The sequence below is a fragment of the Ambystoma mexicanum genome, chromosome 9 (genome assembly GCF_040938575.1).
Source record: "Ambystoma mexicanum isolate Mex_15411 chromosome 9, UKY_AmexF1_1, whole genome shotgun sequence".
Lineage (NCBI taxonomy): Eukaryota > Metazoa > Chordata > Amphibia > Caudata > Ambystomatidae > Ambystoma > Ambystoma mexicanum.
In genome coordinates, this window is record NC_090931.1 from 545204446 (window position 1) to 545230640 (window position 26195).

General features: G+C 48.4%; 1 protein-coding gene across 12 annotated transcripts in view; it reads left to right on the top strand.

The window, feature by feature from the left end:
- TUBD1 (tubulin delta 1) overlaps positions 1 to 26195 on the top strand; it is a 900711-nt gene that overhangs the window by 633072 nt on the left and 241444 nt on the right. For 10 of the 12 annotated variants that reach the window (XM_069615102.1, XM_069615104.1, XM_069615098.1 and 7 more), the window contains 2 exons: positions 10271 to 10454; positions 11323 to 11771. The exons of the other annotated variants lie outside the window; for them this stretch is intronic. In XM_069615102.1, coding sequence (XP_069471203.1) covers positions 10271 to 10454; positions 11323 to 11425 — 287 coding nt within the window. In that variant the 3' untranslated portion in view covers positions 11426 to 11771. Of the gene's footprint in view, positions 1 to 10270; positions 10455 to 11322; positions 11772 to 26195 lie in introns of those variants that run through there. 12 annotated transcript variants of the gene reach the window in all.

Consider the following 26195-nt stretch of genomic DNA (forward strand, 5'->3'; position numbering starts at 1 on the left):
ATCCCCAGTACACCTGTCCTATTTCCCCTCCCCTCAAAACCCGCTCCTCCCCCCGTATTAGCCAGGTTTCTTCTGGGAAAAGCGCATCTAACGAGGCCTTCTGGAATTCCTGTACAGTCAGAGACCTTTTTGTGGGTGAATTAAGGCCTTTTACGTTGAGTGTGCCCACAGTAAGACCGGTTCTCGTGTCACCTCTCCCCATGGCTCTTGTGTTTGAGCTTCCCTTTAGCCTACCCTTGTCCGGCTCCAGGTATCATCCTTCCTATTTCTCCCTTGATGTGGGGACCCACTTGACATCTTTCGTATGTGCAGCCTTATTTACCCCCCCCCCCATCAAAACTATAACTGAACTTTTGGAATAAGAAAAATCCCAACGTGGTGTGTTGAACAGTTATTGCAAAGACACCCCTTCTCTCACAAAATCCCAACGTGGTGTGTTGAACAGTTATTGCAAAGACACCCCTTCTCTCACAAGGGGCCACTTTGCGGCAGACAATGTCTCCCCCTGTCAGCGACTTGTCTTATCATGTTCAGCTTCGGTCCTGTTTTCAGTGTTCATAGTGCGGTTTACTCACTGTGTAAACTCTCAGGCTGGCATCCGGCCGTTATTTCTTCGTGGAGGGCTGTTTTCGAGGAGAGGGCCCGTTGAGCCTCATGAACTTCCTGCCTGTTTGGGCTTTCCTTCGTCTCTGAGGGCCTGAGGCTGTGCACGGTTGCTCCTTGCTTGCCGTTGGGCCTTGCGGGCTCCCCGGCTGCACTTCTGCATCCGTGTAAGGTGTCTCAGGGCCTGCTCTGCCTCTATTCCGCTGACTTAAGCCTGTACTCCATCCTTCCATTTCGAATTCTAGCGAGAAAGGGTATCCCCACCTGTATCAGATTTCTTTTCCCCGTAGCCACATTGTAAGGGGTCTGCAACCTTTGCACCTTGCCAAGGTGAGATTTGACAAGTCCTGAAATATGTTTACTTTGGAGCCCTTGAATTCCACCTTGCGTTGTTGTTTCGCCCTGTTCAGGACCTCCTGTCTGTCTTTGTAGCTCTGGAATCTAGCCACTATTGAGTGATGGCCATCTACATAAGGTCTGCCACCCCTGTTAGCCCTCTCAAGTCGCACCGACTTACCCCCTCTGCTTCAAAGAGCTTGTTTATCAAACCAATGACCTTCTCCTTCACCTGGCCCGGAGTTTCCCTTCCCTATTCTTTTAGCCCCAGTATTCTTATATTCTTCTTTCCCTGTTTTCAAGATCATCCATTTTGAGTAGTATCTCTTCTTCCCTGAGCTCTAGCTCTGTTATCCTTGCATCCAGTTTCATTTCCACCAGGTCGATATTCAACTGGTTGTGTTCTAGCTCCACCTTGGCCTCCACAGACGTGATCCTGTCTGTTAGTTCTGCCAGAGGCCTGTATTTCGAAGGGATTGGTTCCTCCGACGTATTCCACATCTATGACAGGTAATCACCACAGCTGTGCTACTTCGGAAAATTTTCTGCGTCCTGCGTCGATGACGTCGATACACTGTCCTCGAGGGCCTCCGTCGAGCCGACGTCACCGGATGTTATAAGTAGGACGCACGATGCCCGTAGCCTCAGTTCAAGGGGATTGGGTCCTCCGACGTATTCCATATCCATGACAGGTAATCACCACAGCTGTGCTGCTTCGGAAACTTTTTTCGGCGTCTGCGTCCTGCGTCGATGATGTCGATGCGCCGTCGTCGAGGACCTCCCCCTACGTCCGACGTCATCCGATGTGATAAGTAGGACGCACGACGCCCATAGCCTCAGTTCCGTTTTTTCCGCAAACGTGTTGCTTCGTGAATCTCGGTTACGCCTCGACTCTTTGGAGTTCTGTTCTTCTCGTTCTTCGAACCTGTTCGTTTTGGTGAGAAAATCCTTCGTAAGAAGATGTCTTCTACTTCGTCTTCGACCCCGCGTCCGGGCTTCAAGAAGTGCGGGGAGTGTGGGTCCAAGATGTCGGTGACGGACTCGCACAACACCTGCCTCTGGTGCCTCGGGGAGGCCCACGACACGGATGACTGTATCGACTGCCAGTCGCTCACGTCAAAGCCTTCGGGGAACATAAGAAGTTGTTGTCGGTAGGTCGGGTGTCCAAGCCCTGGAAGTCGAAGTCTACGGGGCTTTCGACGGATGATTCGAGAGGTGACTCTCCGCGTCGTCGTCGGAAGTCTCGTGGGTCTCCTTCTAGGAGTCGGTCTCGCCACTCCTCGGCCTATTCGAGGCATTCTCGGAAGCGCCGACAGCGGTCGTCTTCCAGGTCCTCTTCTGAGGACTCTGCCCGACATGTTGCTTACCCCACCAGCCGTGCGACGCCGGAAGAATGGGCTTCCTTCGGGAAGAAAATGCTGGCGATTCTCGAGTTGCAGGGTACTAAGCCGTCCGCGCCTCCGAGTGGGGTCGGCCGTGAGAGGTCGAGAGACACCGCTCGCAAGAGTGGTCGGCACGAGTCACGGGAGAGGTCCCGTTCGGACAAGGGGACTCGTTCTCGACGTACCCGTTACAGGTCCCGGTCCTCGATGCGTTCGAGACCGTGTGCACCTGTGATGTCTTCGAGGAAGACATCGACCGACGCCAGAGGCGTCGAGGGCGTCGACAGGCTTTCTCGAGGCTCCGGCTCCGAGGAAGTCGTCGAAGCCGTTGACGCTCGGGTCGTCGAAGGACACGCTCGGAGCTCCGGCTTCGAGGACTGTGTCGACGCCGTTGATGCTGGCGGCGCTGCATCTGACGTCGACGCTGATTTACTCGACGTCGACGCCGATCCTCTTGGCGCCGAGGCCTGTTCTCTCGACGCCGGCGCCGATTCACTCGACGCCTTTCGTGGCCGGGGTGTCGGAGGTGCCCCGCGGCACGGGGGAACCCCCTAGGAAGGCTCTAGTTAAGAGCAAGCACCCTTGGGTGCCTTCTTTTCACCACCTGGAATATATTTCGGAGGTGGATGAGGATTCTGATGGCCTGGTTCCTAGTCAGGTTCCAGATGAGATGGTCTCGGGCCATAGTCAATTTGACGATTTGAGGCAGTCACTGCATGATGCCAGTGGACTGGACACCTCTCCGGAGGTGGAGTTTTGTAGGCCTGAGCCTGGCTCTCATGCCGATTCCTCGTACCGGCGCCTTATGGCTAGGGTCTCCGAGTACTTCTTGGGATGGTCTGCTCCCCCAGGGGAGTTTGTGCAGGATGATCTCACGTACATCCTTGATGTTGGTCCCCCAACTGACCCGGTACTGCCGTTTCATATGGCTCTACAGAGAAGGGTGGCGGCAGCTTGGACTGCTCCGGAGAGTCTCCCGGCGGTGGGCAGGTCCTTGTCGCGAAAATACCGTCCAGCCAGTAGCGACCCCTGCTACTTGACCAGGCACCCCACTCCAGAGAGTTTGGTGGTGCAGGCGGCCACGGCCCCGGCAAAGCAGGCGTCGTACCCTACCATCCCTCCTGATAGGGACGACAAACGTTTTGATGGCTGGGCGAAGAAAGTGTTTTCTTCAGGTGGTATGGCACTTCAGGCGGCCAACTTCATATGTGCCTTGTCTCGTTTCACACACACTCTGTGGAACTGTGTTGCGTTAGCGGCTGAACATATTCCCGAAGGGGACGAACGGGATGGTTTCCTTGCTATGGTCCAGGATGGTAAGGATGCCATGTGTGAGTCCGTTCAGTCGGGTTTGGACATGGCTGAATGCGTCAGCAGGTCCATGGCGGCGAGCACCGTGATACGCAGGTTTGCGTGGTTGCAGAATTTGGGGTTTTGCTCCTGATGTGCAGTCCCGGCTCCTCAACATGCCCTTTGACGGTGAACACCTTTTTGGCAGCAAGGCTGACGAGAGCCTCGAGAGGTTACAGACCTACAAAGCTGCAGCGAAGTCGTTGGGCGTTGCAGTTTGCCAACCTCTGCCTTTTCGTCATAGGGGACAGCAATGGAGGGTTGGTTCCTTTCGCTATTACTCGTCCTTCAGTAAAGCGAGAGGAGCTGGCAGTCAGAGGCCAACGCAGGGGTACCAAAGGTGGACGACAGGGTACCCGTGGTGCCAAGGCCGCTCGGGCAGTTGCCTCTTTGCCTTCAGGTAACGCCGCAGCCGCTACCACTCAGTCATGAGGCCATGTCCCATGGTTCGCCGGTTGGGGGAAGGCTGGCGCAGCATCTTGTAGAGTGGCGTGCCATTACTTCAGATGTGTGGGTTCTGGAGATCATAACCCACGGCTACTGTCTTCCCTTTCGGCAGAGGCCTCACGACAATCCACCAGGGAACCTCTTTTTGAAGAGTCCGGATCCCCTCCTTGCGCAGGAAATTCAATCCCTGCTGGAGAAAGGTGCCATAGAACTGGTGCCTGTAGCGGAGAGGAACAAGGGATGGTATTCCCCTTATTTTTTGATTTCGAAGAAAGACGGGGGATTGAGACCCATCATGGACCTGCGCGGTTTGAACAAACTCCTCAGAAAGGACAAGTTCAAGATGGTTACTCTCTCTCAAGTCCTCCAGGCCCTTCAGCTTCAGGACTGGTTGGTGTCTCTCGACCTCAAGGATGCTTACTTCCATGTGCCGATCAATCCCAAGCACAAGAAGTACCTGAGGTTCGCGGTTGGCGACTCGCACTTTCAGTTTCGGGTCCTGCCGTTCGGATTGACCTACGCCCCGAGGGTTTTCACCAAGCTCATGGTGGTGGTAGAAGCACATCTCAGGAAAGGGGGGATTCACGTCTACCCCTACCTGGACGATTGGTTGATCAGGGGGAGCTCCCCGGAGCAAATCCTGGATCATCTGTCCGTCACCTGCCACTCCCTTCACAGGCTGGGCTTCTCCCTCAATTTAAAGAAGTCCCATTTGACGCCAACACAGCGGCTCCAGTACATCGGAGCAGTGCTCGACACTTCCCTGGGGCAGTGTTTTCCTCCCCAGGTGAGGGCTCTTCACATTCAGCAGATGGTGCAAAAGTTTCAGCATGCCCAGACGCTCCCAGCGTTCGAGATCTTGAGGTTGCTCGGCCTCATGGCATCCTGCATTCTTCTGGTGCCAGAGGCTCGCCTGCGGATGAGATTTTTGCAGTGGGCACTCAAGATGCAATGGTCGCAGTCCTCTGGCAGGATGTCGGACCCGGTTCAGGTGCCGCCCTCGATCGCCCACGACCTTCTGTGGTGGGCCGTCGAAGGCATCTTGATGAATGGGGCTCCGTTTTGGCTTCCCTGGCCGGAGGTGACGATCGTGACGGATGCATCCCTCACGGGATGGGGAGCTCATGCCAACGAGCTGACAGTCAGCGGTCGTTGGTCTCTGTCGGAGTCCAGACTCCATATCAATCTGTTGGAGCTGAGGGCCGTCAGGCTAGCCCTGAAGGCTTTACTGCCATCTGTGCGGGGGGAAGAATGTCCTGATTGTGATGGACAATACAGTGGCCATGCACTACCTCAACAAAAAGGGTGGTGCAGGGTCTCTCCCTCTGTGCAGAGAGGCGACGCAGCTCTGGTTCTGGGCCATCCAACAGGAAATTTTGATCTCGGCAGTTCATCTGGCCAGAGACAAAAACGCAGCGGCGGATGCTTTGAGCAGGCAGAGCACGGTCTCTCACGAGTGGGAGCTGGCTCAGGAGATTCTCCTGGAGATCTTCGCCCTTTGGGGGACCCCACAAGTGGATCTCTTCGCCACCAGTGTCAACCGGAAGTGCGAAAGATTCTGCTACAAGAAGAGCATTAGGGTACGCGTTCGTAGTGGAATGGTCCTTCCCACTGCTGTACGCGTTTCCTCCAGTCCCCGTCATTCCGCAAGTGCTGCGGAGGTTACGGAGGTTCGGTTCCCGAATGATCCTCTTTGCTCCGGCATGGGCCAGGGGAATGTGGTACCCAGACCTTCTTGACATGTCCATCTGCCCCCCACGGCGTCTTCCCTACCGAGACGATCTGCTCTCACGGGAGGGGGGTCAGGTTCTCCATCCAGAGGTCAAGTCCCTCAACCTTCATGCTTGGCTTCTGAAAGGTTGAGGTATAAGGATTGGGACCGCCCTGAAGATGTGATGGATGTGTTGCTTTCGGCCAGAAGGCCTGCAACGAAGTCCCTGTACCATTGCTGTTTTTCATGTGCCATTCCTGTGGTTCTGTCTTTTTTGCTTTCATTAGCCCACAAGGGCCTGCAGGTTACCTTAAAGATTACCTAGCGGCGCTGTCCATATTTAAGTGCTCGTCTGAGGAGTGTTCTTATTTTAAAATTCCTTTGATTTCTCAGTTTCTGAAAGGGCTCACTAAGCCCGGTTGGGATTTGAACCTGGTTCTAAAATTCCTAATGGGAGCTCCGTTTGAGCCTATACATTCTTGTCCTTTGAGACTGTTGACCATGAAAACTGTATTTTTAGTTGCTGTCACTTCCGCTCGCAGAGTGAGTGAGTTGCAGGCACTTTCCGTTAAGCCACCCTTCACAGTGTTCCATAAGGACAGGGTTGTCCTTAGGGTTTGTCCTTCTTTTCTTCCGAAAGTTGTGTCGGAATTTCATTTAAGCCAGAAGGTCATTCTTCCGGCGTTCTATCCTCCTCCGCATCCTGGTAAGGAAGAGGAGAGGCTCCATAGGTTGGATCCTAGGAGAGCTTTAAGTTTCTACATCTCACGCATGTCACGGGTCAGAGTGGACGATCAGCTCTTTGTAGGATACGCTGGAAGGCGTTTGGGACAAGCTGTTACTAAACAGACTTTGTCTAGATGGATTATCTTGACAATTTCTGAATGTTACCGCTTGGCGGGTAAGGACCCTCCGGTAGGCTTACGGGCCCATTCTACTAGGGGTGTGGCTACCTCTACTGCCCTGCAGAGGGGTGTTCCCATTCGTAACATTTGTGAAGCAGCCACATGGGCCTCTGTCCATACTTTTGTAAAACACTACTCCCTGGATTCTATCCATTGGCAAGATTTGGCCTTTGACAAGGTGGTCCTCTATTCTGCAATTTAATCGGGCATTCTAAAATTCTAAATTCTTTTCCCACCTCCTTACGTTGGTACTGCTTTGGGAGTCTGTCATAGATGTGGAATATGTCGGAGGAACCAATCCCTTCGAATAACAAGTTACTTTCTTACCCGGTAACGGTCTTTCGATGGGATGTTCCGACGACGTATTCCACATCGTACCCTCCCAGCCTGCCCCTCTACAGAATTTCTTATGCGATTGTAGCTTTCGTTTCCGCAAGGCTTTCTGTAGCAATACTGGCGGAAGATAGGTGCCACACTTTCTGGGAAAAAACTACAACTGAGGCTACGCGCGTCCTACTTATAACATCCAGTGACGTTGGCTCGACAGAGGCCCTCGAGGACAGCGTATCGATGTCATCGACGCAGGGCGCAGACGCCGAAAAGTTCCCAAAGCAGCGCAGCTGTGGTGATTACCTGTCATAGATGTGGAATACGTCATCGGAACATCCTATCGAAAGAACGTTACCAGGTAAGAAAGTAACTTGTTCATCTCCTCGGAGAGCTTCGATCTCTGCCAAGATACATCCTGTCCTCTTTTGTGGAGAATTTAGACATGTCCATTCCCGTCGCCATTGGTGCACTGGGTGGCCTCCTTGTCTCTTCCGATTCTTCTCCTTGGTGTCTAGTACTTGGTGCTCCTGCCTTGGTGCCGGCTGTCCCAGGTGGAAATGTTCCCTTATTAAAGTGCGTCTCTCACGGTTCTCAACACTGAAGCTGATTTCGGGCCAGTTCTGTGCCCTGCACGGCACTGCGTGATTGTCACAGCCTGCTGATGGTGTATCTCAGTGTCTTGTTTTGTCTCGCCTTCAAATTGGGCACTCTGCTTGCCCCGATGTCCCGTGTTCCAATCTTAAATGTTTCGGCGTGTCCTGGGATTGTGTAGTACTTGGCTCCGGGCGTCTCGCTCCTGTGTGTGCTGTTTTCCCCCAGTGGCGAGTGGTTTGCGTGGGTTCCTTACTATCACTGTTTGGTCCCGCTTTGTTTTTTTCTTTCCCCGGGTGTTAGTTGGGGGCCACAGTGTGGGCCGCGGGAGTCTCCTTTTTCTCCATTCAACCCTGGCGAGGTGCAATCCCCGCTTGGCCTGCTGCGGTTCCCCGGCGGTCCCGCCTTTCTCCACTTCCGCTTCTGTGTCTGTGGGCTCAGCTCACATACTCTGGGTCCAATCTGGAGGACTATCACTCCATTCCCAATTTCGCCGCCTTGGGGTCACCTTGCCTGTGGGGTTCCAGGTGTTTCTCTCCGCTCTTTTTCTCCCCGAAGCGCTGCACTGCGTGTGATGCCTCACTTTATCCCACCTGGTGTCGATTTGTCTACACTTCCGTAACTATTGCTTCCCTTCCAGGCTTTAAGTTGTGCCAATCTGGCCTCCGCGGAATATATGTGGATGTGGGGCGGGTGGCTTGTGTGTTATCGCCCCCGTTCTGTGTCTTTGTGGGTCGCCTGTATCTTCGGTGTTGTCCCAGGCCCTTCACCCTTTCAGGGCTGCTCTGGGAGGCCCTGGGCTGCTCCGGCGCTCCTCCCCCGCAACTGGTGGTGTGGGTCCTCTGTGGAGCCGGTGCACACCATGCGCTGATTGCGGCTCGTTCCTGCCCTATGGCAGGCTTTCACTGGCTTCACCCTCCTTCACCCCTGTCGGAGGGGACGACCTCCCTTCTGCCGTGTGGACTGCTGGTGCTCACCTATTGTCGCCGTACGCTCCCGGGTTCTTTCTTCTCCGGTCGCAGTAGGTGGGCTGCTCTGTGGGGAGATCATTCAGCTGATGAGGATCCACGAGGGTCCACGTTGTTCGCCCCGTCGGCCCCGGGTGCACGTCTCGCTTTCAGTACTCTGGTTCCTCTCAGGCCCCTTCGCTGTGCTCCCGGCTGTGCTGGCGATGAACGGGGGGCAGTGCAGCTGCTGGTCGGACGCCCAGGGGCCTCCGCTGCTCTCTCTTCTTCACACGTGTCCTCTGCTTCTCATGCACGGTGTTCTCCAACAGGGTCGTTACCCAGTCTCTGGTGTCCTCAGGCCTCTTTGCCACGTTTCCCCACTGCTCACGCACCTTTGTGTTCTGTTTCGTGGACTTCCCCTCGGGTAGCAGTTTTCGCTCACTCCGGTTGCCGGGTGCTTCCACCTCACGTAGGAATGGTCGTATTCCGCAAATTCGGGATAAGAAGCTCTAAATCATCTCCATGTCGCTGCCATTATCGGGAGCAATGATCCTAGGCGGCCATCTTCTTCTGCGCCCCCTAGCGGTCTCAGTTTTATTTTTTAACAACTGACCAAACCTCTTGCATTCAGCTGATAATAACAGTTTTAGTTGGTTCCTGAAGCGTGGAGTACATTTTTTCTGCAAATTAATTTCAGAATTTGGTGGTAAAACGTAATCTTTAGGTGGTGGCCCATTTTAACACAGAGGAACAGAGATGGTTACACAGTTTTTGTTTCTAATTGGGCGGTGTTCCCCACTTCTATGGGATTTCTAGTGTCTTAAGTCAGTTGACTTTTGCCCAGCACTTAATAAGTATGTCAAAATGATTCTATAAGTTAACATGTCTCTTAAGCGACAGACTTTGGTGGGCCTAAGACCTTGCTGGTAGTGTTATTTTGGATGTTCTGAAGTTGTCTGTTCAGACTTCCAGGCAATAGCATGCAGGGACATTTCTGAATTGGTTATAGTAGCAGGTCTTACAATGGGGCCATCATGTTTGCTGGGAGTGGAGCACTCAAATCTAGTCAAGGGTTTTTAAGACTGAGAAGACATAATGTATTTTCTTTTTTGATGCATGCACAGTAGCACGTATGTTTAGGTCTTAATTATCCATGCATTTCCTTTGTCAAAACAGGGTTATTACCTGAGCTAGATTTGAGTCTTCCTAGTGTGTGTAGAAGGCAGGGCGCTTTTCAGTTCTGAAGGCACTGAATCTACTTTTTGAGAAGCACCTACAAATGCAAAAGAGCTCGCCCAACAGAAGAGTTCTAGGGCGATTATTGTAATTCGAGTAATGCTGCAGAATTTCCGTGCAGCTTGGCAAACAGTTTTCAAGTGGATTTCTGTGCAACGGATCCCTCTAATGGTTTGAGAAAACCTTGTTGCTTTGATTAGAGCAGTTTAAGAGCACATACATAACCATATGAAAGTCTGGAATCTCTGCAAATTAATTTTCTAATCAAATTTCACTTAGAATGCAACATTTTGAATGCAGCTAAGACTTCTGTTGCTCAGCTGAAGTGGATCTAAAATGGAGGGGTTGAATGTATGGGCGCCTTTCTAATCTAAAAGAAGTTCTGTTACCTTAATCAAGAACAGTGTGTACGTTTTGTTTTTACCTTTCCAGAAGGATTCAAAGATCCAGCATTGTACACTTCATGGTTAACGCCTGGAGATGCCTTTAGCCTTTGGAAAACACCAAGAGCCTTTAACAAGTATGAAAAATCTGCCACGTTGGTTAGCAATAGCCAGTTCTTGCTGAAGCCTTTGGACGCAATCGTGGGGAAAGCATGGAATATGTTTGCTTCAAAGTAAGTGAAATTATTAGTGTTGGCAAAATAATAAGGGACGATGCTAAGCATTAAAGCACAATGAATTGGTGGCACCAAAAGACATCTCACTGGGGCATTGCAACCCATTCAACAAGCACATTATAACCCATCCAATGGGAATCACAAAAGCCATCGAATGATCATCACTAGTGCACATTACTTTGGCAACAGTAGAAGCCAACCAAGGGGCTGCTTTCAGGCCCACCCCCTGGGGCAATATTCACTCCGATCTCTTAAACAGTACTTGAACCATCAAATACGCAGCAATGGAGCCCATACCTCAGGCAAAACTAGAACCCACCCCATGGTGGCCGCATTATCACCCATCCCATGCAGGAGATTTAGAATCTGTCTCATGGTTTAACTTTAGGCCCCACCCTATGAGGCAGCACTATGCCCAGTGCTTTGGGCAACACTAAAATCCACACCATAGGCTACCCTGGAGTCCAAATCATAGGCCACACTAAAACTCATCCCATGGACAACTCAAAATTCGATCTCATGGGCAACATTAGAACTCATTCCCTGAGCAGTGGTGGAGCCCATTTTAAGAAAACTACTGGACCTCATCCTATCGGCAGCATTCGAGACAAATCAATGAGCATCACTATAACTCATCTCCTGGGGCTGCTTGAGGACCCATCCCACGAGCAGCACTAGACCACACTATACACCATTCCGTTTATTCCATTCCTTGGAGCAGCACTGGAGACTATCCTATGATAGGGCAGAGGGCAGTACTGTGTCTTGTTTTTCACAAGGACCCTTGGGTTTTTACACGCCGTTTGTCTATAGACTACCACTTTTACATTTAATTTAATAAGGACGTTTTTCTCCGTCTTCTCAGAGCCTATGTTCACCATTACACAAAGTTCGGCAATGACGAAGAAGCCTTCCTGGACAGTTTCACCACTCTCGAGCAAGTCATTGCCAGTTACTCCAGCCTCTGAACTGCCTCCTTTGCCTCGTTTTGATGGAAGATTCTTCAAGGAAGTAACCTGCCAATGCACATTTACTACAGATCCCACAAAGAAATAAGTCTTTATATCAGACCGTCATTTCCGTACAATGCTGAATTAATATCCATATAACGTGTGGTTTCATTAGCTGGCAAATAAGTTAAGCTATTGGCAGAGCTATTTAACGCACCAGTAATAACTAACCTAAGTGTTCTGTAAGGAAATGCCAGCCATGTTCAACTGTATTTGTTTTAAGACCGTGCATTAATAGAAATATGTTCATATGTTGAGCTATTTATGGGTCGATTTACATAATTAAACTATATTTTGGTCAAAAGTGTGTTTACATATTTACTGGATGAAACAACATCACCATGTGTCTATATTTTGGATACAGAAGGCTTTCTCCAGCAAAAAAATCTCACAAGATCCATGAGCTTGTCAATATTTCTGTGACTAAAATGTCACTTCAGTGTAACATAATGTAAATGTGTTAAAATAATAAGCTGCACTCGATACAGTTTAGTATTGTCATAGGTAGCTGCTCCATATCATATCCTTGCATCTGTAATCCAGTCTTATCCAGATGCCACCAACCCATTGATATGTAACTATTTATCTCTATAAATAGTTGCACTCCCCCTTGGGATCCCCACCGGCTGGCCAGAATACTTAAAAAAAAAAGTACTGTGAAAGCAAATACTTGTGGCTTTTCTATGGAAATGGCTGCCGTGCTTTTTGTTTTGCAGAGTATTGTCCTCATGTGCCCTGGGACTAACATTGTGTGCCAGGTTTTAACACAAAATAATCAGATACTTGCATCACTCAGCAGGTATTGCCATTAAATGCACGGCTACTTCCATCACATTTCCAGGCACAACCATTTTCCAACTATGTCCATGTTATGTCTCCCACCATATGCTATGTTTTGCCTTAATATGCCCAGGTAATTCTATCAAGTGATGGGTTTTGCCTTCAAATACCCAAAACCCTCCATGATTTACCACACTTTTCTATCACATATCAGGCATTGCTGGCACACCAATTGTATGTAGTGTACATATTGATATAGCCAGGTACTTAAATCCTTTGCCAGGTAATTCTAGTATACACCAGACATTTCCATCACAAGCATATGTACTCACATCATATTCAGGCCTTGTCCTCATATGCTCGGGTACTGACATCATATGACAGGTATTGCCTTGATCAATTTTAAATAATACCAACACCACATTTCACTGCTTGCATTCAAGATAGTACATTATTCTTAATGGACAGTTCTTAATTCTTTTCATGACTTTTTATTCTGAACCTAAACCACTAGACATGCATCCCTTTTCACTCATCCTTAAGTTCATCTTTCCCTTTTCGTTGAGACCTATGTGGTCTGGTCTGTTATCAGACCTTCTCCCTCTGCCATTCCCTCCTTGCCTTTTCTCTATTTCCTTTTCACTCCACAGATCAAAGTCTGGTTTACACCCTGGGGGGCGGGGGTTCACAGTTCACCCAAACGGCCAAGGTCTCAGCGCTTTAACAATTACTACAGTGGTGATGTGTGAAGTATAAAAAACAATTAACATAACATATGTCCAGGTACCCACACCCTTTAACAGCCATTGGCTTCATTTGCCCAGTTACTGACACAATTTGCCAGATGTGGGCATCATATGACCAGTTACTATACTGAGACCATCTGTTACCTAATTCCATTCTTTGCTCAGTGTGACTGGGTGAACTGAAGTGGGGCTTGTTGGGGTTCCTAGGATATCCTGCTCAATGCAAGAGATGTGGTTACTTCTACATGGTTACTTTTCACCCTCTTCCCTCTCCTCACCACTTGCCTCACATATTACTAAAAGGAAATGTAAACCTATCATTCCACCTGTTCTCTCTGACCTACAGTTCTCTCTCCTCCTCCACACCTGATGCCCCTTCCACTACGACTACCCTCTCCAGCTTCCAATCCCTACTACATGACTCCTTATCCTCTCACTTCCCACTGCTAACTTTCAACCCGAAGTCTAAGCATCCTCATCCATTGATCACCCCATTCATACAGTCTCTCCTCACAGACATGTATTGGCTGTTGCACAAATGGAGGTGTAGCCACTAGCATGAGGATGTGCAACTCTGCCTTTTTGGCCTGAACTAAAAGGGAATTCTACCTCTCCCTCATTGACTCTCACTCCAACCATCCTCTCTGGCTACAGGGCACCATAAACTCACTCCTCCTAAATATATGGCTATCAACTCTCACAGCTTATAATCTAGCTGAATACTTCCTTGCAAATATTTCAAAATTAGAGACTCTCTCCTGAACCTCCTCACACTCTCTCCTCCTACATTCCACACTCCGCCTTTTCTACCCTCAATATCTGCCTCTATTTACCCCTTTAGTCCCACTAATACTGAAGAAGTCATATCTCTGCTGATGAAGGCTAACCCTTCATGTGCCCCATCAGACCCTCTTGCTCCTCACCCAGTCAAGCCTATTGTCCCTTTAGTGGCCTCTCATCATGCTGAACTCTTCAACCTGTTATTGAACTCTGCTTGCTTTCCCTCTATTTACTCCTACGTCTCTTCCTCTTTCCTCCATACTGTATGATGGACATCCCTCCTTAGGGACGGGACTGAAACCCTTTTTCCTCAATAAAAGAGCATTTCCCTGCTAAATATCAGGCACATCTACGGGCATGACCATGCCCCCAGTTCCCTTTTCCATGCTGACGGGATCGGACCTTCCTCTTGCATGCTCGGTTCGAGTGTGCAATTTATTTCTACTTTTCCCGCTTCATTGTTTGATTACTACCAGCCTACGGGGCCTTGCCTACCCCGGCACATCTTAGCTTGTCATCTTTAGCAGGTATTTCTCCTGCGAGTCGTTTTCCCACGTCAGACCCACACTAACGCTGTCGGCAGTGTTTATGCGCTGGCCATCAGTGGGACGATTGCACGGCCTGTCACGCTTTTATGCTACGCTTGTTGAAGAACCAATTAGCGAGGTGAAGGGAGATCTTCTCTGCATCCCCCCCAGACCATCTCAAGGACTTCGTGCAACGCAGAAGCAAGGCGGACAAGGTAAGCGCTAAATTATTTACTAAAGCACCCCATAAGAGGGATTCCTTTCTGGGGAATTCTGTGAGTGGGAGGGGTTATAAAGACCCTAGACCAGCAGGGTCTTGAGGCTCCCAGAGCTACCTGTCCCCGGACCAAGGGGCCTTTTGGTCCTCCCGAGACATCGGCTGAGGGGCGGAATTGCTCTAGTACTGGGACATGTCCTGAGGGGCACAAGTGCTCTAGAACCGGGCATGGACCTGTGGGGATGCCTTTACATGCAATGACTACTGGATGAAAGCATGAGGGCGTCAACCCTACTAGGAGTCTGCCTGAGGTCGAAACCAGCACCGAAGGAGGCGCCTTCCGGGACTTCCCCCTGCAGGGACCAGCAGAGCCGACCCCTGTTACCATTACAGGGTCTCAAGGGGATGCTCCCCAAGTGGGGGACCTGGCAGCTCAGACAAGGACACAGGCAAGGATGTAGAAGCCTTGGTGTAGGTGAAGGCCTTCCATGACCGATGGAGGCGCTAGCAGAATTTTTGGGGGTACCAACACCTAAGCAGGAACAGCCAGAGTCGGGTGTGCTGGTGGAGGTGCCGACGCTTGGGGCGCACAACAAGTCAGGCATACCTTTATAAAAGGATGTGTCGCGCTAGCGGCAAAGGGGCACATTATTGCACTTGCCCTTCCATGCCCCTCCAGGCTCATACAGGGGGCGGGGGTCTGGAAGGGCAAGTGCAAGAATGGGGGGTCAGGGGAGAACGAGGTGAGGGGTGGACTGGGTGAGGAGGGCCTGGTGCCCTGTAAGACTCAGGAGGAACCAGGCAGCCAGTCAGTGCAGCAGAGGGGGACATTAGCAGGGGAGAGGGAAGGAAGAAGAGAAAAGGAGGGTCTTGAGAAGCTTCTGGAACTTAAGGAGATCCAGCTCAAGCCTTTGGCGGGCGGGAAGGCTATTCCAGAGGGAGGCTCCTGTAGAAGAGAGAGATCTATCACCCCCCCCCCCCACTCTGCTTGGAAAAGCAACTGATCTGCAGAGAGTTGGAGCTATTACAACAAAGGGCTCTAATAGGGAGGTATTTAGGGAGAGGGAGTTGGATGTAACGGGGTCCTAGGCCACAGAAAGGCTTGTGTATCATACAGACGGTCTTGAACTTGATCCTTGCACCAAACGTGAGCCAGTGGAGCGATCATAGGACAAGAGAAATGTGGTCCCTGGGCTTGAGGCCAAGGATATGTGTTACAGTCCTATTCTCTATCAGTTGAAGGGGGCAAAGGGAGGATTTAGGCAGATTGAGGAAGAGGCTGTTGCAGTAGTCCAGCCTAGAGAGGACCAGAGCCATGGAGACATTGGGCCTCATTACAAGTTTGCCGGTCTGGAAACAACAGTACCGGTAAGCTTGCCGGTACAGCTGTTTCCGGACCGGCAAACTACAAGTTCAGCTCGCAGACCTTGAAGGATGCCGGTGCATCCGTCCTCCCCATTCCCATTGAGTCCAATGGGGATTTTCGAAAGAAAATTACTCCAGCGGCAGTATTTACTGGCACGACTACCGCCAGAGTCATAATGAGGCCCATTGAGTTTCTAGGGGAAGGTGGAGAAAGGGAAAATGCATCTGAGGAGGTGCAGCTGAAAGTTGTCCTTCTTGGCAAGCTCTGTGATCTGAGGAGAGAAGCAGAGCGAGGAGTCGAAAAAGACACCAAGTATTTTTGCCTCACAAGAGGGTGAGAGGAGGGCACCCATAGAGGGAGGCCAGAGAGTAGGAGGGAAGGAGAGATCTGCGGTCCCAATGAGAAGGATCTCAGTTTTACTGGCATTAAGGCAGAGATCACTAGCCGTGCACCATGCCTGAATAGCAGATAGACAGTCAGGAATGAGAGAGGAAGATGAGAAGGCAGTGGAGGGAGCTTTAAGGAGAGCTGTGTGTCTGCATAACACTGGATGTTAGGAGAGAAGGCGGAGATCAAATGGGCCAGAGGGACAAGGTAGATGTTGAAGAGCCACAGTGAGAGGATAAAGCCCTGAGGGGCGCCGCAGGTGTAGAGTGAGATGGAGGAAAGAAAAGGGTCCAGTTGAACATGGGATGGTCGGTCAGAGAGGAAGGAGGTCAATCAGTCCAGTGCCAGGTTCGTGATGCCAAGGGTATCACAGAGCTCATTTATAAGGGTGGCATGGCTGACCGTGTCAAAGGCAGAGGAAAAAACAAGAAGGATGAGAACGGAAGGAGAGTTGGAGTCGAGATTATAGAGCAAGTCTTCAGAGGTGTTCAGGGGTGAAGTTTCTGTGCCTCTGGCTGCTCATGAAGCCAGACTGGTGGTCATGGAGACAACCAACAGATTCAGTGTAGTTGATCAGCTGGGAGATGACGAGCTTCTCCAAAAGTTTGCCCAAGCACGGGGAAATGAAGATAGGGCGAAAGCCAGGAAGGAGGGGTCAGCAGAAGGCTTTTTGAGGATTGGGTGGAGTGTTTGAGGGGCAGCCTGAAGGAGCCAGTGGCAAAGGAGTGATTGCAGAAATCAGCCAAGGCTGGCGCAAGTGAGGCAATATTGTCCTTGATAGTTCTGGGGGAGCACCTGTTTGGAGGAGACTTTCATAGGTAGGACTTTTCTAGAGACCTCATTCGGTGCTACGGGTGATAAAGAGGAGAGAAGGGTGAAGGGGGGCCAGGGGAGGCCTGACAGTGGGTCAGGGAGAAGGGAGGAGTGTAGAGGAGAGTGAGGATAGGATGTTCTGAACGTTGGTTAAGAAGTGAGAGGCCAGTGCAGAAGGTTAGGGAAGGCAGAGGCGAAGTGGAGACTGCTCTAGGATTGGCAAGTTCCTTGCAGATTTTGAGCAGTTCAGCCGTGTTGTTAGAGGCCCCGAGATGCAGGCTTGGGTATAGGCTGCCATCTTCGAGCAAATGGAGAGTCTGTATTGCCTTTGGAGCCGGCGGCAGGCCAGTCTGTTAAAGGATGTGCTTGAAGCCTGCCACTTCTGCTCAGCAACTCTGCACTTGCGTTTCAGAGAGGCGAAGTCGGAATCATGCCAGGTGTTGTGCTTGGAGGCAGGCCTCATGCGGATCCTCATGACGGGGGCAAGGAAGCCAAGGGGGTTGGAGATGGAGAGGTCAAGGTTAGCAAGGGCTGTGTCAGTTTGAGTCAGTGGCCGGAGGGGGAATGAAATTGGTGGCAAAGGCAGCAACCAACACTTGCTTCATCAGTCTAATGTCAGAGAAGGAGAGTGGCATTGCGGGCAGAGGCTTAGCCGGGGGACCCAAGAGATCCAGGTGAGAGGACAGGAGAGCATGGTCCGACCAGGAGAGAGGTGTAGTGAGAGGGTGTATTGCTCGCCCAGAGTGCACGGACAGTCATTTATCACCAATGCAATTGCAGAGCCAATACTTTAAACGCAGGTAGACGACGCAATGACTTACAACCACACGCACGCTTAGAAAATAATGAGCACTTATACGGCTATTTATTCAAAGCTTGGAAGCAACAAGTGATAACACAGAAATAAATCACAGAAAAGACAGAGAATTCAAAAGAAAATACATCACCGTGGGCGTAACTGAATCCCTCATCTCGCCAGAAGCGGCTGGAAGACCCCGATAACAGCCAGGCCGAGAGCACAACAGCCCACAGGTATGCCGGACAGAAGCGTCCTCCCTCCAACTGAGGTCTTTGTACTTGTCCGTCTGACCGTTGAGGGGTTCTGCATATATGCACTCCTCAAAAAGGGGTGGTAATTTCTCGAACCTTCTGGCAAATGCACTTGCGCATTGATGGGCAACCGTTGGTTGCCAGCTGGGTCAACCGACAGTAACCTCAAGGAGCAAAGCGCTTCCCTCTTCTAAGAACAAGCACCACGGAAAACAGTCCCATAACTCATAACAAGACATAACAAAGCCAGCTTTCCCAGCAGAATGTCCTTGACTGCATACCAGGTTTGGAAAGCATGTTTTCTTCAGCAAAGTAAATTCAGCTCTCAGCGAAATAAGTACAGCTTTTCACTGCGGCATGAAGTAAATATCCATTATGGCTCTGAGTGCTCCCAGAATACACTGCGCACCAGTGCCATGTTTTAGCTCAAGCATAACAGAGGGTTGGAGATGGGGATATCTGCTGAGATGACAGCATCCAAGGTGTGTCTGGCTGAGTGCGTCGGACTGCATGAAAGAATGGTGAGGGAAAGAGAGTCACAGAGGCCGCGGAAGAGACCAGAGGCCGCATCGGGAGAATGCAGTGAATATTAAAGTCTCAGAGGAAGAGAATCTTGGAGGCCAGAAGAGAAGAGTTGAGGTCAGACCACTCTGAAAGGAAGAGAGAGACCGGACCAGGGGTCCTATAGATGGTGGCAAGAGTCAGCAAGAGGATTGGAGAGACTCCAAGCCTGCAGACGAGGTACTCGATGGAAGAGTAGGTCTGAGTGGCTATGATGGTGGCAAGGACCCATTCAGGGAAAATCAGGGCCACTCCCCCATCCCGGTTAGGCCTGGGCTTAGAGAGTATCTTGAAGCCCTTCGGGAGGACAGTGTCAAAAGCACTGACAGAGCTGGCAGTGAACCACATCTCAGTGAGAGCGAGGACGTCAAGGTCTAAGTCTTCAAGGAGGTGACAGAGGAGTGTTTGATGGCAGAGCGAGTCGAGTGTAGTAAAGTGAAGCTGGTTGCCTCCTTTGAAGGTCTTCCAAGGGGGGGGTACAGGAATGTGGTACACTCATGAGTGGCGGCGAAGGGTCCAGACAGGAGATAGGCGGAGGAGTGGAAGGAGAAGGTAGGGAGTTAATGAGAGACTGAAGACGCTGATCAGGAAGGAGGAGGTTGAGCTGAGAGTCCTGGACCATGACAGTGCCATTCTGGCAGACATTAATGATGCCGCTTCCTTCGCTTCATGCCAGAAGCTCCTTAAACACTGGCATTAAACCTTCTAACATCAAGGAAGAAAGAAGGATGTACCAACTATCCAACTGGCAAAGTAGCAAATATTATAAGGTAGCATAGATATCAGAGATCAAGCCTCAGCTGCCACTGTAACACCAGCTATATACATGCACTGCACCACTGTATGATGCATAACTCCAGCTCGACACCTGCACCCACCAACCCAAAGCAAACCACTGTTAGGTTATCATCAATGTCAAGAGGTGCAATGATGATCGCAGTGAGGGCTGACGTTTTACCACGCACCAGAATATCTGGCCCATCGATTCAGTGCACACACAGCCACCCGACCACTCAGATCTGCCCAAACCCACTCACTTGATATACCCAGATTTAAACTATAGACAGCAGGGGGGTCCTGCTTCCCAGTCCTCGCCTCCAAACTCTGGAACACACTCCCCAACACTCTCAGAACTGAACTCCCTTACCTTGCTTTTAAGAACAAAGCCAAATCTTGGCTCACTGACCAGGACCTAGCTCCCAGAACTGTATAAATGGAAATCCTGTCATACTCCTGCAAACGTTCTATCTAACAGTACTTGCATATAGTGACTGTCTTTTAGATACCATACGTAAATGTGTATCTCCCTTGTAAATTATGTGATTTATGTACCTTTTATATACCTTTATTTACCATGTACCTCCAAGAACTGTAGTTGGAGGATGTTACCTGTAACCTCTGCAAGAAAGGAGCCCGAATGCCCTCAGGCCAGGCGCGCAATATAAATAAACCAAATACAAAATCATGCACACAGAAGGGGGACAGCGCACACACAACTGTCCGTGTGCTGTGCCCCTTTATCTGTGCATGGTTTTGCTAAGGCTAAGGTGTTATAGTATCAATCCAACTCATCTCTTCTTTTCCATTTTCCATTCCTCAGCCTCTGGACCACAAGTTCACTGTGTCTTGTCACATACTTGCTGCTCAAGCAGAATTTCTGTGATGATTCTTTGCCCCTAGCTCGGCTAGACATTATTCTGAGACTTATCATTGTCAGTAGTGTTCAGTGGAAGACAATCTTAACCCTTATTACTTGAGCAGAAGGCAGGAATAAGATAATCCTGTTCATTGTTTTGAAACCAGCTTTTTTGTTTGTTTTTATTTTGTTTTTGTAGCGCCTTGTGCCGAAGTGCTTTACAGAAATAATTAGATGGTACAAATAATTATACAATGGCAAGAAACAGATACAAGAGGGAGAATAAAGAACAAAAGAATACTGTATAGAAGTGAAAATGATTTGATGGTCCTTAGAACAGTAAAAATGAGATTCAAGCAACATAATGAGCATTGCAAGAAAAAAGTATGCACCCCCCAGTTACAAGGATAACTAACAACATGGAACAGGGCCAATCATAAAAGGTTCTAAAAATCCAAACGTTGACACCCACCATCTCGGTTATGAAGCAAATGATCTCATGTTTCTCAGACCCCCTTCTCTAGCGGAGGTGATGGGATTTTCAATAGCAGCTGTGTACTTCTCTTGTAGGGATTTTGATGTCTTTGGAGGCAGGTTGCAGCTGTCTGCTACAAGATGTCTTCATGTGACAGACTCCCCTCCTTGTTCTGCTCCTCATGCCGGCCAGACCCATCCGTCTGCGTTCCTTGATACTCTCCCAATGCTCGGGTGGCTCTTGCTTGGTGTGCTCAGACTCTGCAGCCCCTCAGATATCCAGCCTATGCTTTGTTCCTCTGAACGGCCTGCTGCCCCTCTGGGTCTAAAGTCTCGGTGCTGCTGTCCTCCACCTAGAGGTGCTTCACAGCACAATTAGAGTGGGTCTCAGAGGCTGAGGAACCGATGGACATGTTGGAGGAGGACTAGGAGTGGCTGCTACTGCGTTCCATGGGCAGAAATCCTGATTACTGCCTGTAAAAAAAAAAAAACGCTTTGGTCAGAGTCTGTATGTGCAAGGTTAGATTGAAGGTTAGCGTAACTCGAGCACTCTTTCCGTTCTGTAGTCTTTGCAGCTAATACATATGCCGATCACCAAACTCTCAAACTCATCTTTGTTCTCCTTCCCCTCAAATCCATCCCCCATTTCCAGTCTAGGGGGCTCATTCTGAGTCTAGCAGTGCAGTAATAAAGTGGCATCAATGGAATTACTGCCACTTTTACCACACTGCAATTATACGGATTTGGAGATGATGCAGAGGGGATACCGCTGGCACTTGTGTTGGGAAGGAGAGAGGTCTTCCCACCCCCCCAGGCGATTCTGAATGAGAGACAAACGATAGACTGCACTTCGAGAGAGCTGGAGGAACGGGGTGTGCTCACAGGAGAGTGTGCATTCGCCAGCGCATGCATTAGAAGGCAGCTATGTGATCACTGCATCCCTCATAATTGCGACGGCCGAAAATGCTGACTTCATTTTTAAAATATTTTTTTAAAACCCCTTTGCACCACATATATATGCGGGGGTAGACCCCCTGCATTCCCACACCCACATATTAATATTATATCCTATACCCCCCCCACATATATGTGTGGTGTAAGGGGGGGTGTAAAAAAAAATCCTAAAAATATGAAAAGTTTGAAAAGTCTTTTAGGGATGACAGGATATAACAGGAAATGTATTGAACATTACACTGAAATCACTCAACCCTTGACTAAATTATTGAAGCAGAATGTGCCCTGGAAATGGGAAAAAGAGCAGTCTGAGGCAGTTGCTAAATTGAAGGAATGTCTTATAAAGGCGCCATGCTTGGCCTATCCCATAAAGAATAAAGATTTCTTTGTAAAAATAGGATTCGCTGAGCAGTGTATGTCAGCAGTGTTATCTCAAAAACATGATAAAAACTATTGCCTATGCAAGTAAGGCATTTTCTCAGGTTGAAACTAAATTCAGTGAATGTGAAAAGGCTCTTCTGATCAATGTATGGGCATTGCAACATTTTAATCCCATTATTCAAGGGGAAAAGGTGATCATTGAGACAAATCATCAACCATTGCAGTTTTTACAAAGTGAAAGGATTAGATCAGGAAACCTAGTGCAATCCAGAATTACTTCCTGGACATTGGCATTGCAGGGTTTTCCTGTAGAAGTAAGATATGGACAGAATAAAAAGAGCCCAATTGCTCAATGGATAGGGATAGCAGATCTACATGACTGTGCAGCTGATTGTGTCTCAGATTAGGTTTAGGTGGAGCCCAGTTTGCAGGAGTTTGAACAATCAACACACAAAGCTTTTGATGAAAATACTTGTAAGGACTTGCCAATTGTGTATGTCGACGGGTGTGCTTTTCACATTGAAAATGATAGCAATAAACAGCTGGTGTCAGGGATAGGACATGTCTGGTTGAGGACTGAGGACATTCCTAGTAATGGAATGAAAATTTGGTCCAGGAGTAGCCAGATAGCAATTATAAAGCAATTACTACCGCAGTTGATAACAAATTCAGTGAAATTGTTCTTGTGACTGATTCTGATTATGCACAAAATAGCTTTGTAGAATATTTGCCTGGCTGGAAAGCAAGAGGCATCCTCACATATAACAAAAAGCCCCTTAAACATGGGAAAAGTATTCAAGCTATAGACCAATTAGTGTTAGAGAATGGTTTAACAATACACTGGAGGAGAATCTGTGGACATTTGAAAACACCGGGAGAGGATAAGGAGGGAAATGATAGAGCAGATCAATTGGCCAAGATTGGGGCTGTTATGGGAGAATTGTTGCCCATTGAACACTCAATAGGTGAAATACAAGTATATGCAGTTAGATGCTCCAAATCTCCAAAAGAAGTTGAGCAACCTGTAGTACAATGGAGTTAGGATATGCCAGATCAGGATCTAATTAAGGCATTTGATAGACACAGAACAAAATCCCTTAACTGAAAATGATTGTACAGGGAAAGAACTGTGGGTGTTATTAAAGAACAAAAAAGGAATTAAACTATAGGATGGTCTGATGATCAGGGAATTTGTAACAGGGCAGATAGAGTGGGTGGTACCTCTTTCATTCAGAGGCTAATTTTACACCATGCACATGATGCGATAACTGCAGGACACATAGGTTCACAAAAAACTTTAGAAATACTGAAAGACTATGCTTACTGGCCACATATGTCCCAGGATGTGGAATTATACACCAGGGGGTGTCTGGTATGTGCACAATTTAAACCTGCTTCACCAATGCATAGAGCTCCATTAATGAAAAGAGGTTTAACCCTTCCATGGTCAGATTTATAAATCGACTATGTAGGGCATGTAAAGAGATCAGGTAGGGGAAACCGGTATTTATTGACGGTGGTATGTCTAATGTCGAAATGGGTGGAATGCATTCCTGCGCTAGATTGTAGTGCACAAACAGCGGCTACATTGCTGGTAAATCACATATTTTCAAGATTCGGGTTACCCCAAAGAATAGAGTCAGACAGAGGAAGTCATTTCACAAGCACCTTGACGAGCAAGGTGTGGCAGATATTGGGGGTAAAAAGGAAATTGGATATCGCATATCGGTCCGCCTCTTCGGGGAATGTAGAGAGAAGCAATAGATCTGTCGTGGAGATACTAAAGAAGTTTGTAGCAGAGGCGGGTTCCAGTTGGGATCTACGCTTACCTTTAGTGTTAACGGCCATTAGGTCGACTCCTGCTAAAGCAGCAGGTATCAGTCCTCATGAGGTGTTGACAGGAAGAAAAATGGTACTGCCACAACATTTCTTGTACAGGACACATGAACGAACACTTGTGAGTGCATCTACAGTTCATGAATATGTGGAAGAATTGGGGAAGCACTTACAACATGCATTTGTGTTTGCACAGCGAAATTTGGAAAGGGCTGCTGAAAGCGCCAAGTCCTATTATGATAAAAAGACATCTGTGAGAGAATATAAGATAGGTGATCGGGTATACAAATTCCATTTTGGTAAGAATAAACATACAAATTCAAAATTCCTCGCAGCATGGCAAGGGCCATTTGAGATTGTAGATAAAATATCTCCTGTAGTGTATACAATATTAAAGACAGAGGATGCAATGGTGACAGAGTAATTTGTCCATGTTGAGCCTTGTTATCTAAAGCATGAAATCAAGAGACTTGAGCAGGTACAGACGGGTTAAGAGTACTGATTAAGAGTAAATACATGCAGATGAGACAGATAGAGTGTGTATGAATGTGCTTTTCTCTGCATGCTGAAGAGAAAGCAGTGTCATCTAAGGCACATAGGTTACTGGATGTAAATAAGTCAGTAACATGAGCTACATGCAATAAAGTGCATTCTGAATAAACTCACTGGGTTCCCTGAAGGTGTGCTAGGTCCAGGGGTTCTTCATAGTCAGCCAAGGGGTATCCCAATTATGGCAAGGGAAGTTTGTAGTCATGGGGTGGTAGTATAAAGGACATTCTCATCACTATACCACAAAAATAAGATGGCACTAAAAATTACTGCCAATATGAGCTAACACTATATTATCACCAAAATAGGGTAATACTAAATTACCTCTAATGATAAGGCCAGTTTACCGCCAAAATACAGCCAAAATACCACGGTAAGAAAATACAGCCAAATCCAGAATTTGCCCCAAAAGACAAAACCTCCTACAGTGGCCTTGCGTATTCCAACTGGCGAGTCTCAGGAAATCTTGACATGGATAAGCTGATGGTTAATGTGACTGGCGTGTATCTATAACATGCTCAGTTTCACCTTGCGCATGAGTGTAGATGCTTGATGTAGACACTTGTTGGGCCGATCTTAATGTGTGTCTTTCTGGGTCTTGGATAACTAGAAATCCCATGTTAAAAAGTGTCATTTTGGCTTGCCAGATTGCGTTGAGAACAACACCTGAAGGTATCCAGAGTCTAATGACCGAGGAGACATTATCAGAAATGAACTAAATCTGAGCAATGTCGCGTGAACTGATATCTTCCAATTCGGGTACGTCTCCAAAGATGTTGATCACACTTTGTCTTTTTAGGGTATAAGTCGGAAATGCACCCTCCCGACATTTCATGATCAGCGAGTGACAATCTGAGTTGAATGACTCAGTATGTCGTGAGAGTATTAGTAATATCTGGAATCATAGAATTAAAAGTGTGGTTGGTCAAAATCCCAGTAGGTCTCAGAAGGTTGGAATAAATGGGTAATGATAAATTAGCATATGCACAATTAGGTAAAGGATCAGTGAAGGACACTGACTGAGTTGGGGGTTTATGTATCTCAAGACAACAAGGCTGAATTGGAGCTTTGAATGTTGTTCCTAGTTGTGTCTCACTTAATGAGGCATGTAAACGTTGAACCAAGTAGTTATCCACCGCCCCCTTTAATTGATCAATTGAAAAGAGTGTGGGATGTTCTTCGGTGGTTGGAGGTTTGGTAGTTTCCTTAGAATTGGTAATTGAGGGAGGCACCTGTGGTACTTTCTGAGTTGGTATTGGTAAACTTGCTTTGTGTAACTCATTTGCCAAGTCATTTAAAGGTTAAAGGGGGATACGACAAGGGAGAGCCTTTGGTGCTCAAGTCTTGTATTTCCAATAACATTGATTTGAGTATCTGACGATTTTTTAATTGGTTGTATCAGATTCGGTTTTGCTGTCCCAATAGCTTGAAAAAAGGACGTTAATGTATTTTTTGTATGTCGGGCTGATGGTAAATTTTTTGATTTCTTGATGGTCATACAAGGGCCCTTTTTTTCTTGTGTTTGACAATTGGCACATCTCTGTTAGCCGCCATACGATTATCATCTGCATTTAGCACTATCGGCAATGTTTGTGGACTTCTAGAGAGAGAGTGTGGAATGCTTGTCCAAGAATCATGATCTTTGGATTTCGGTAAGGCATCCGTATGATC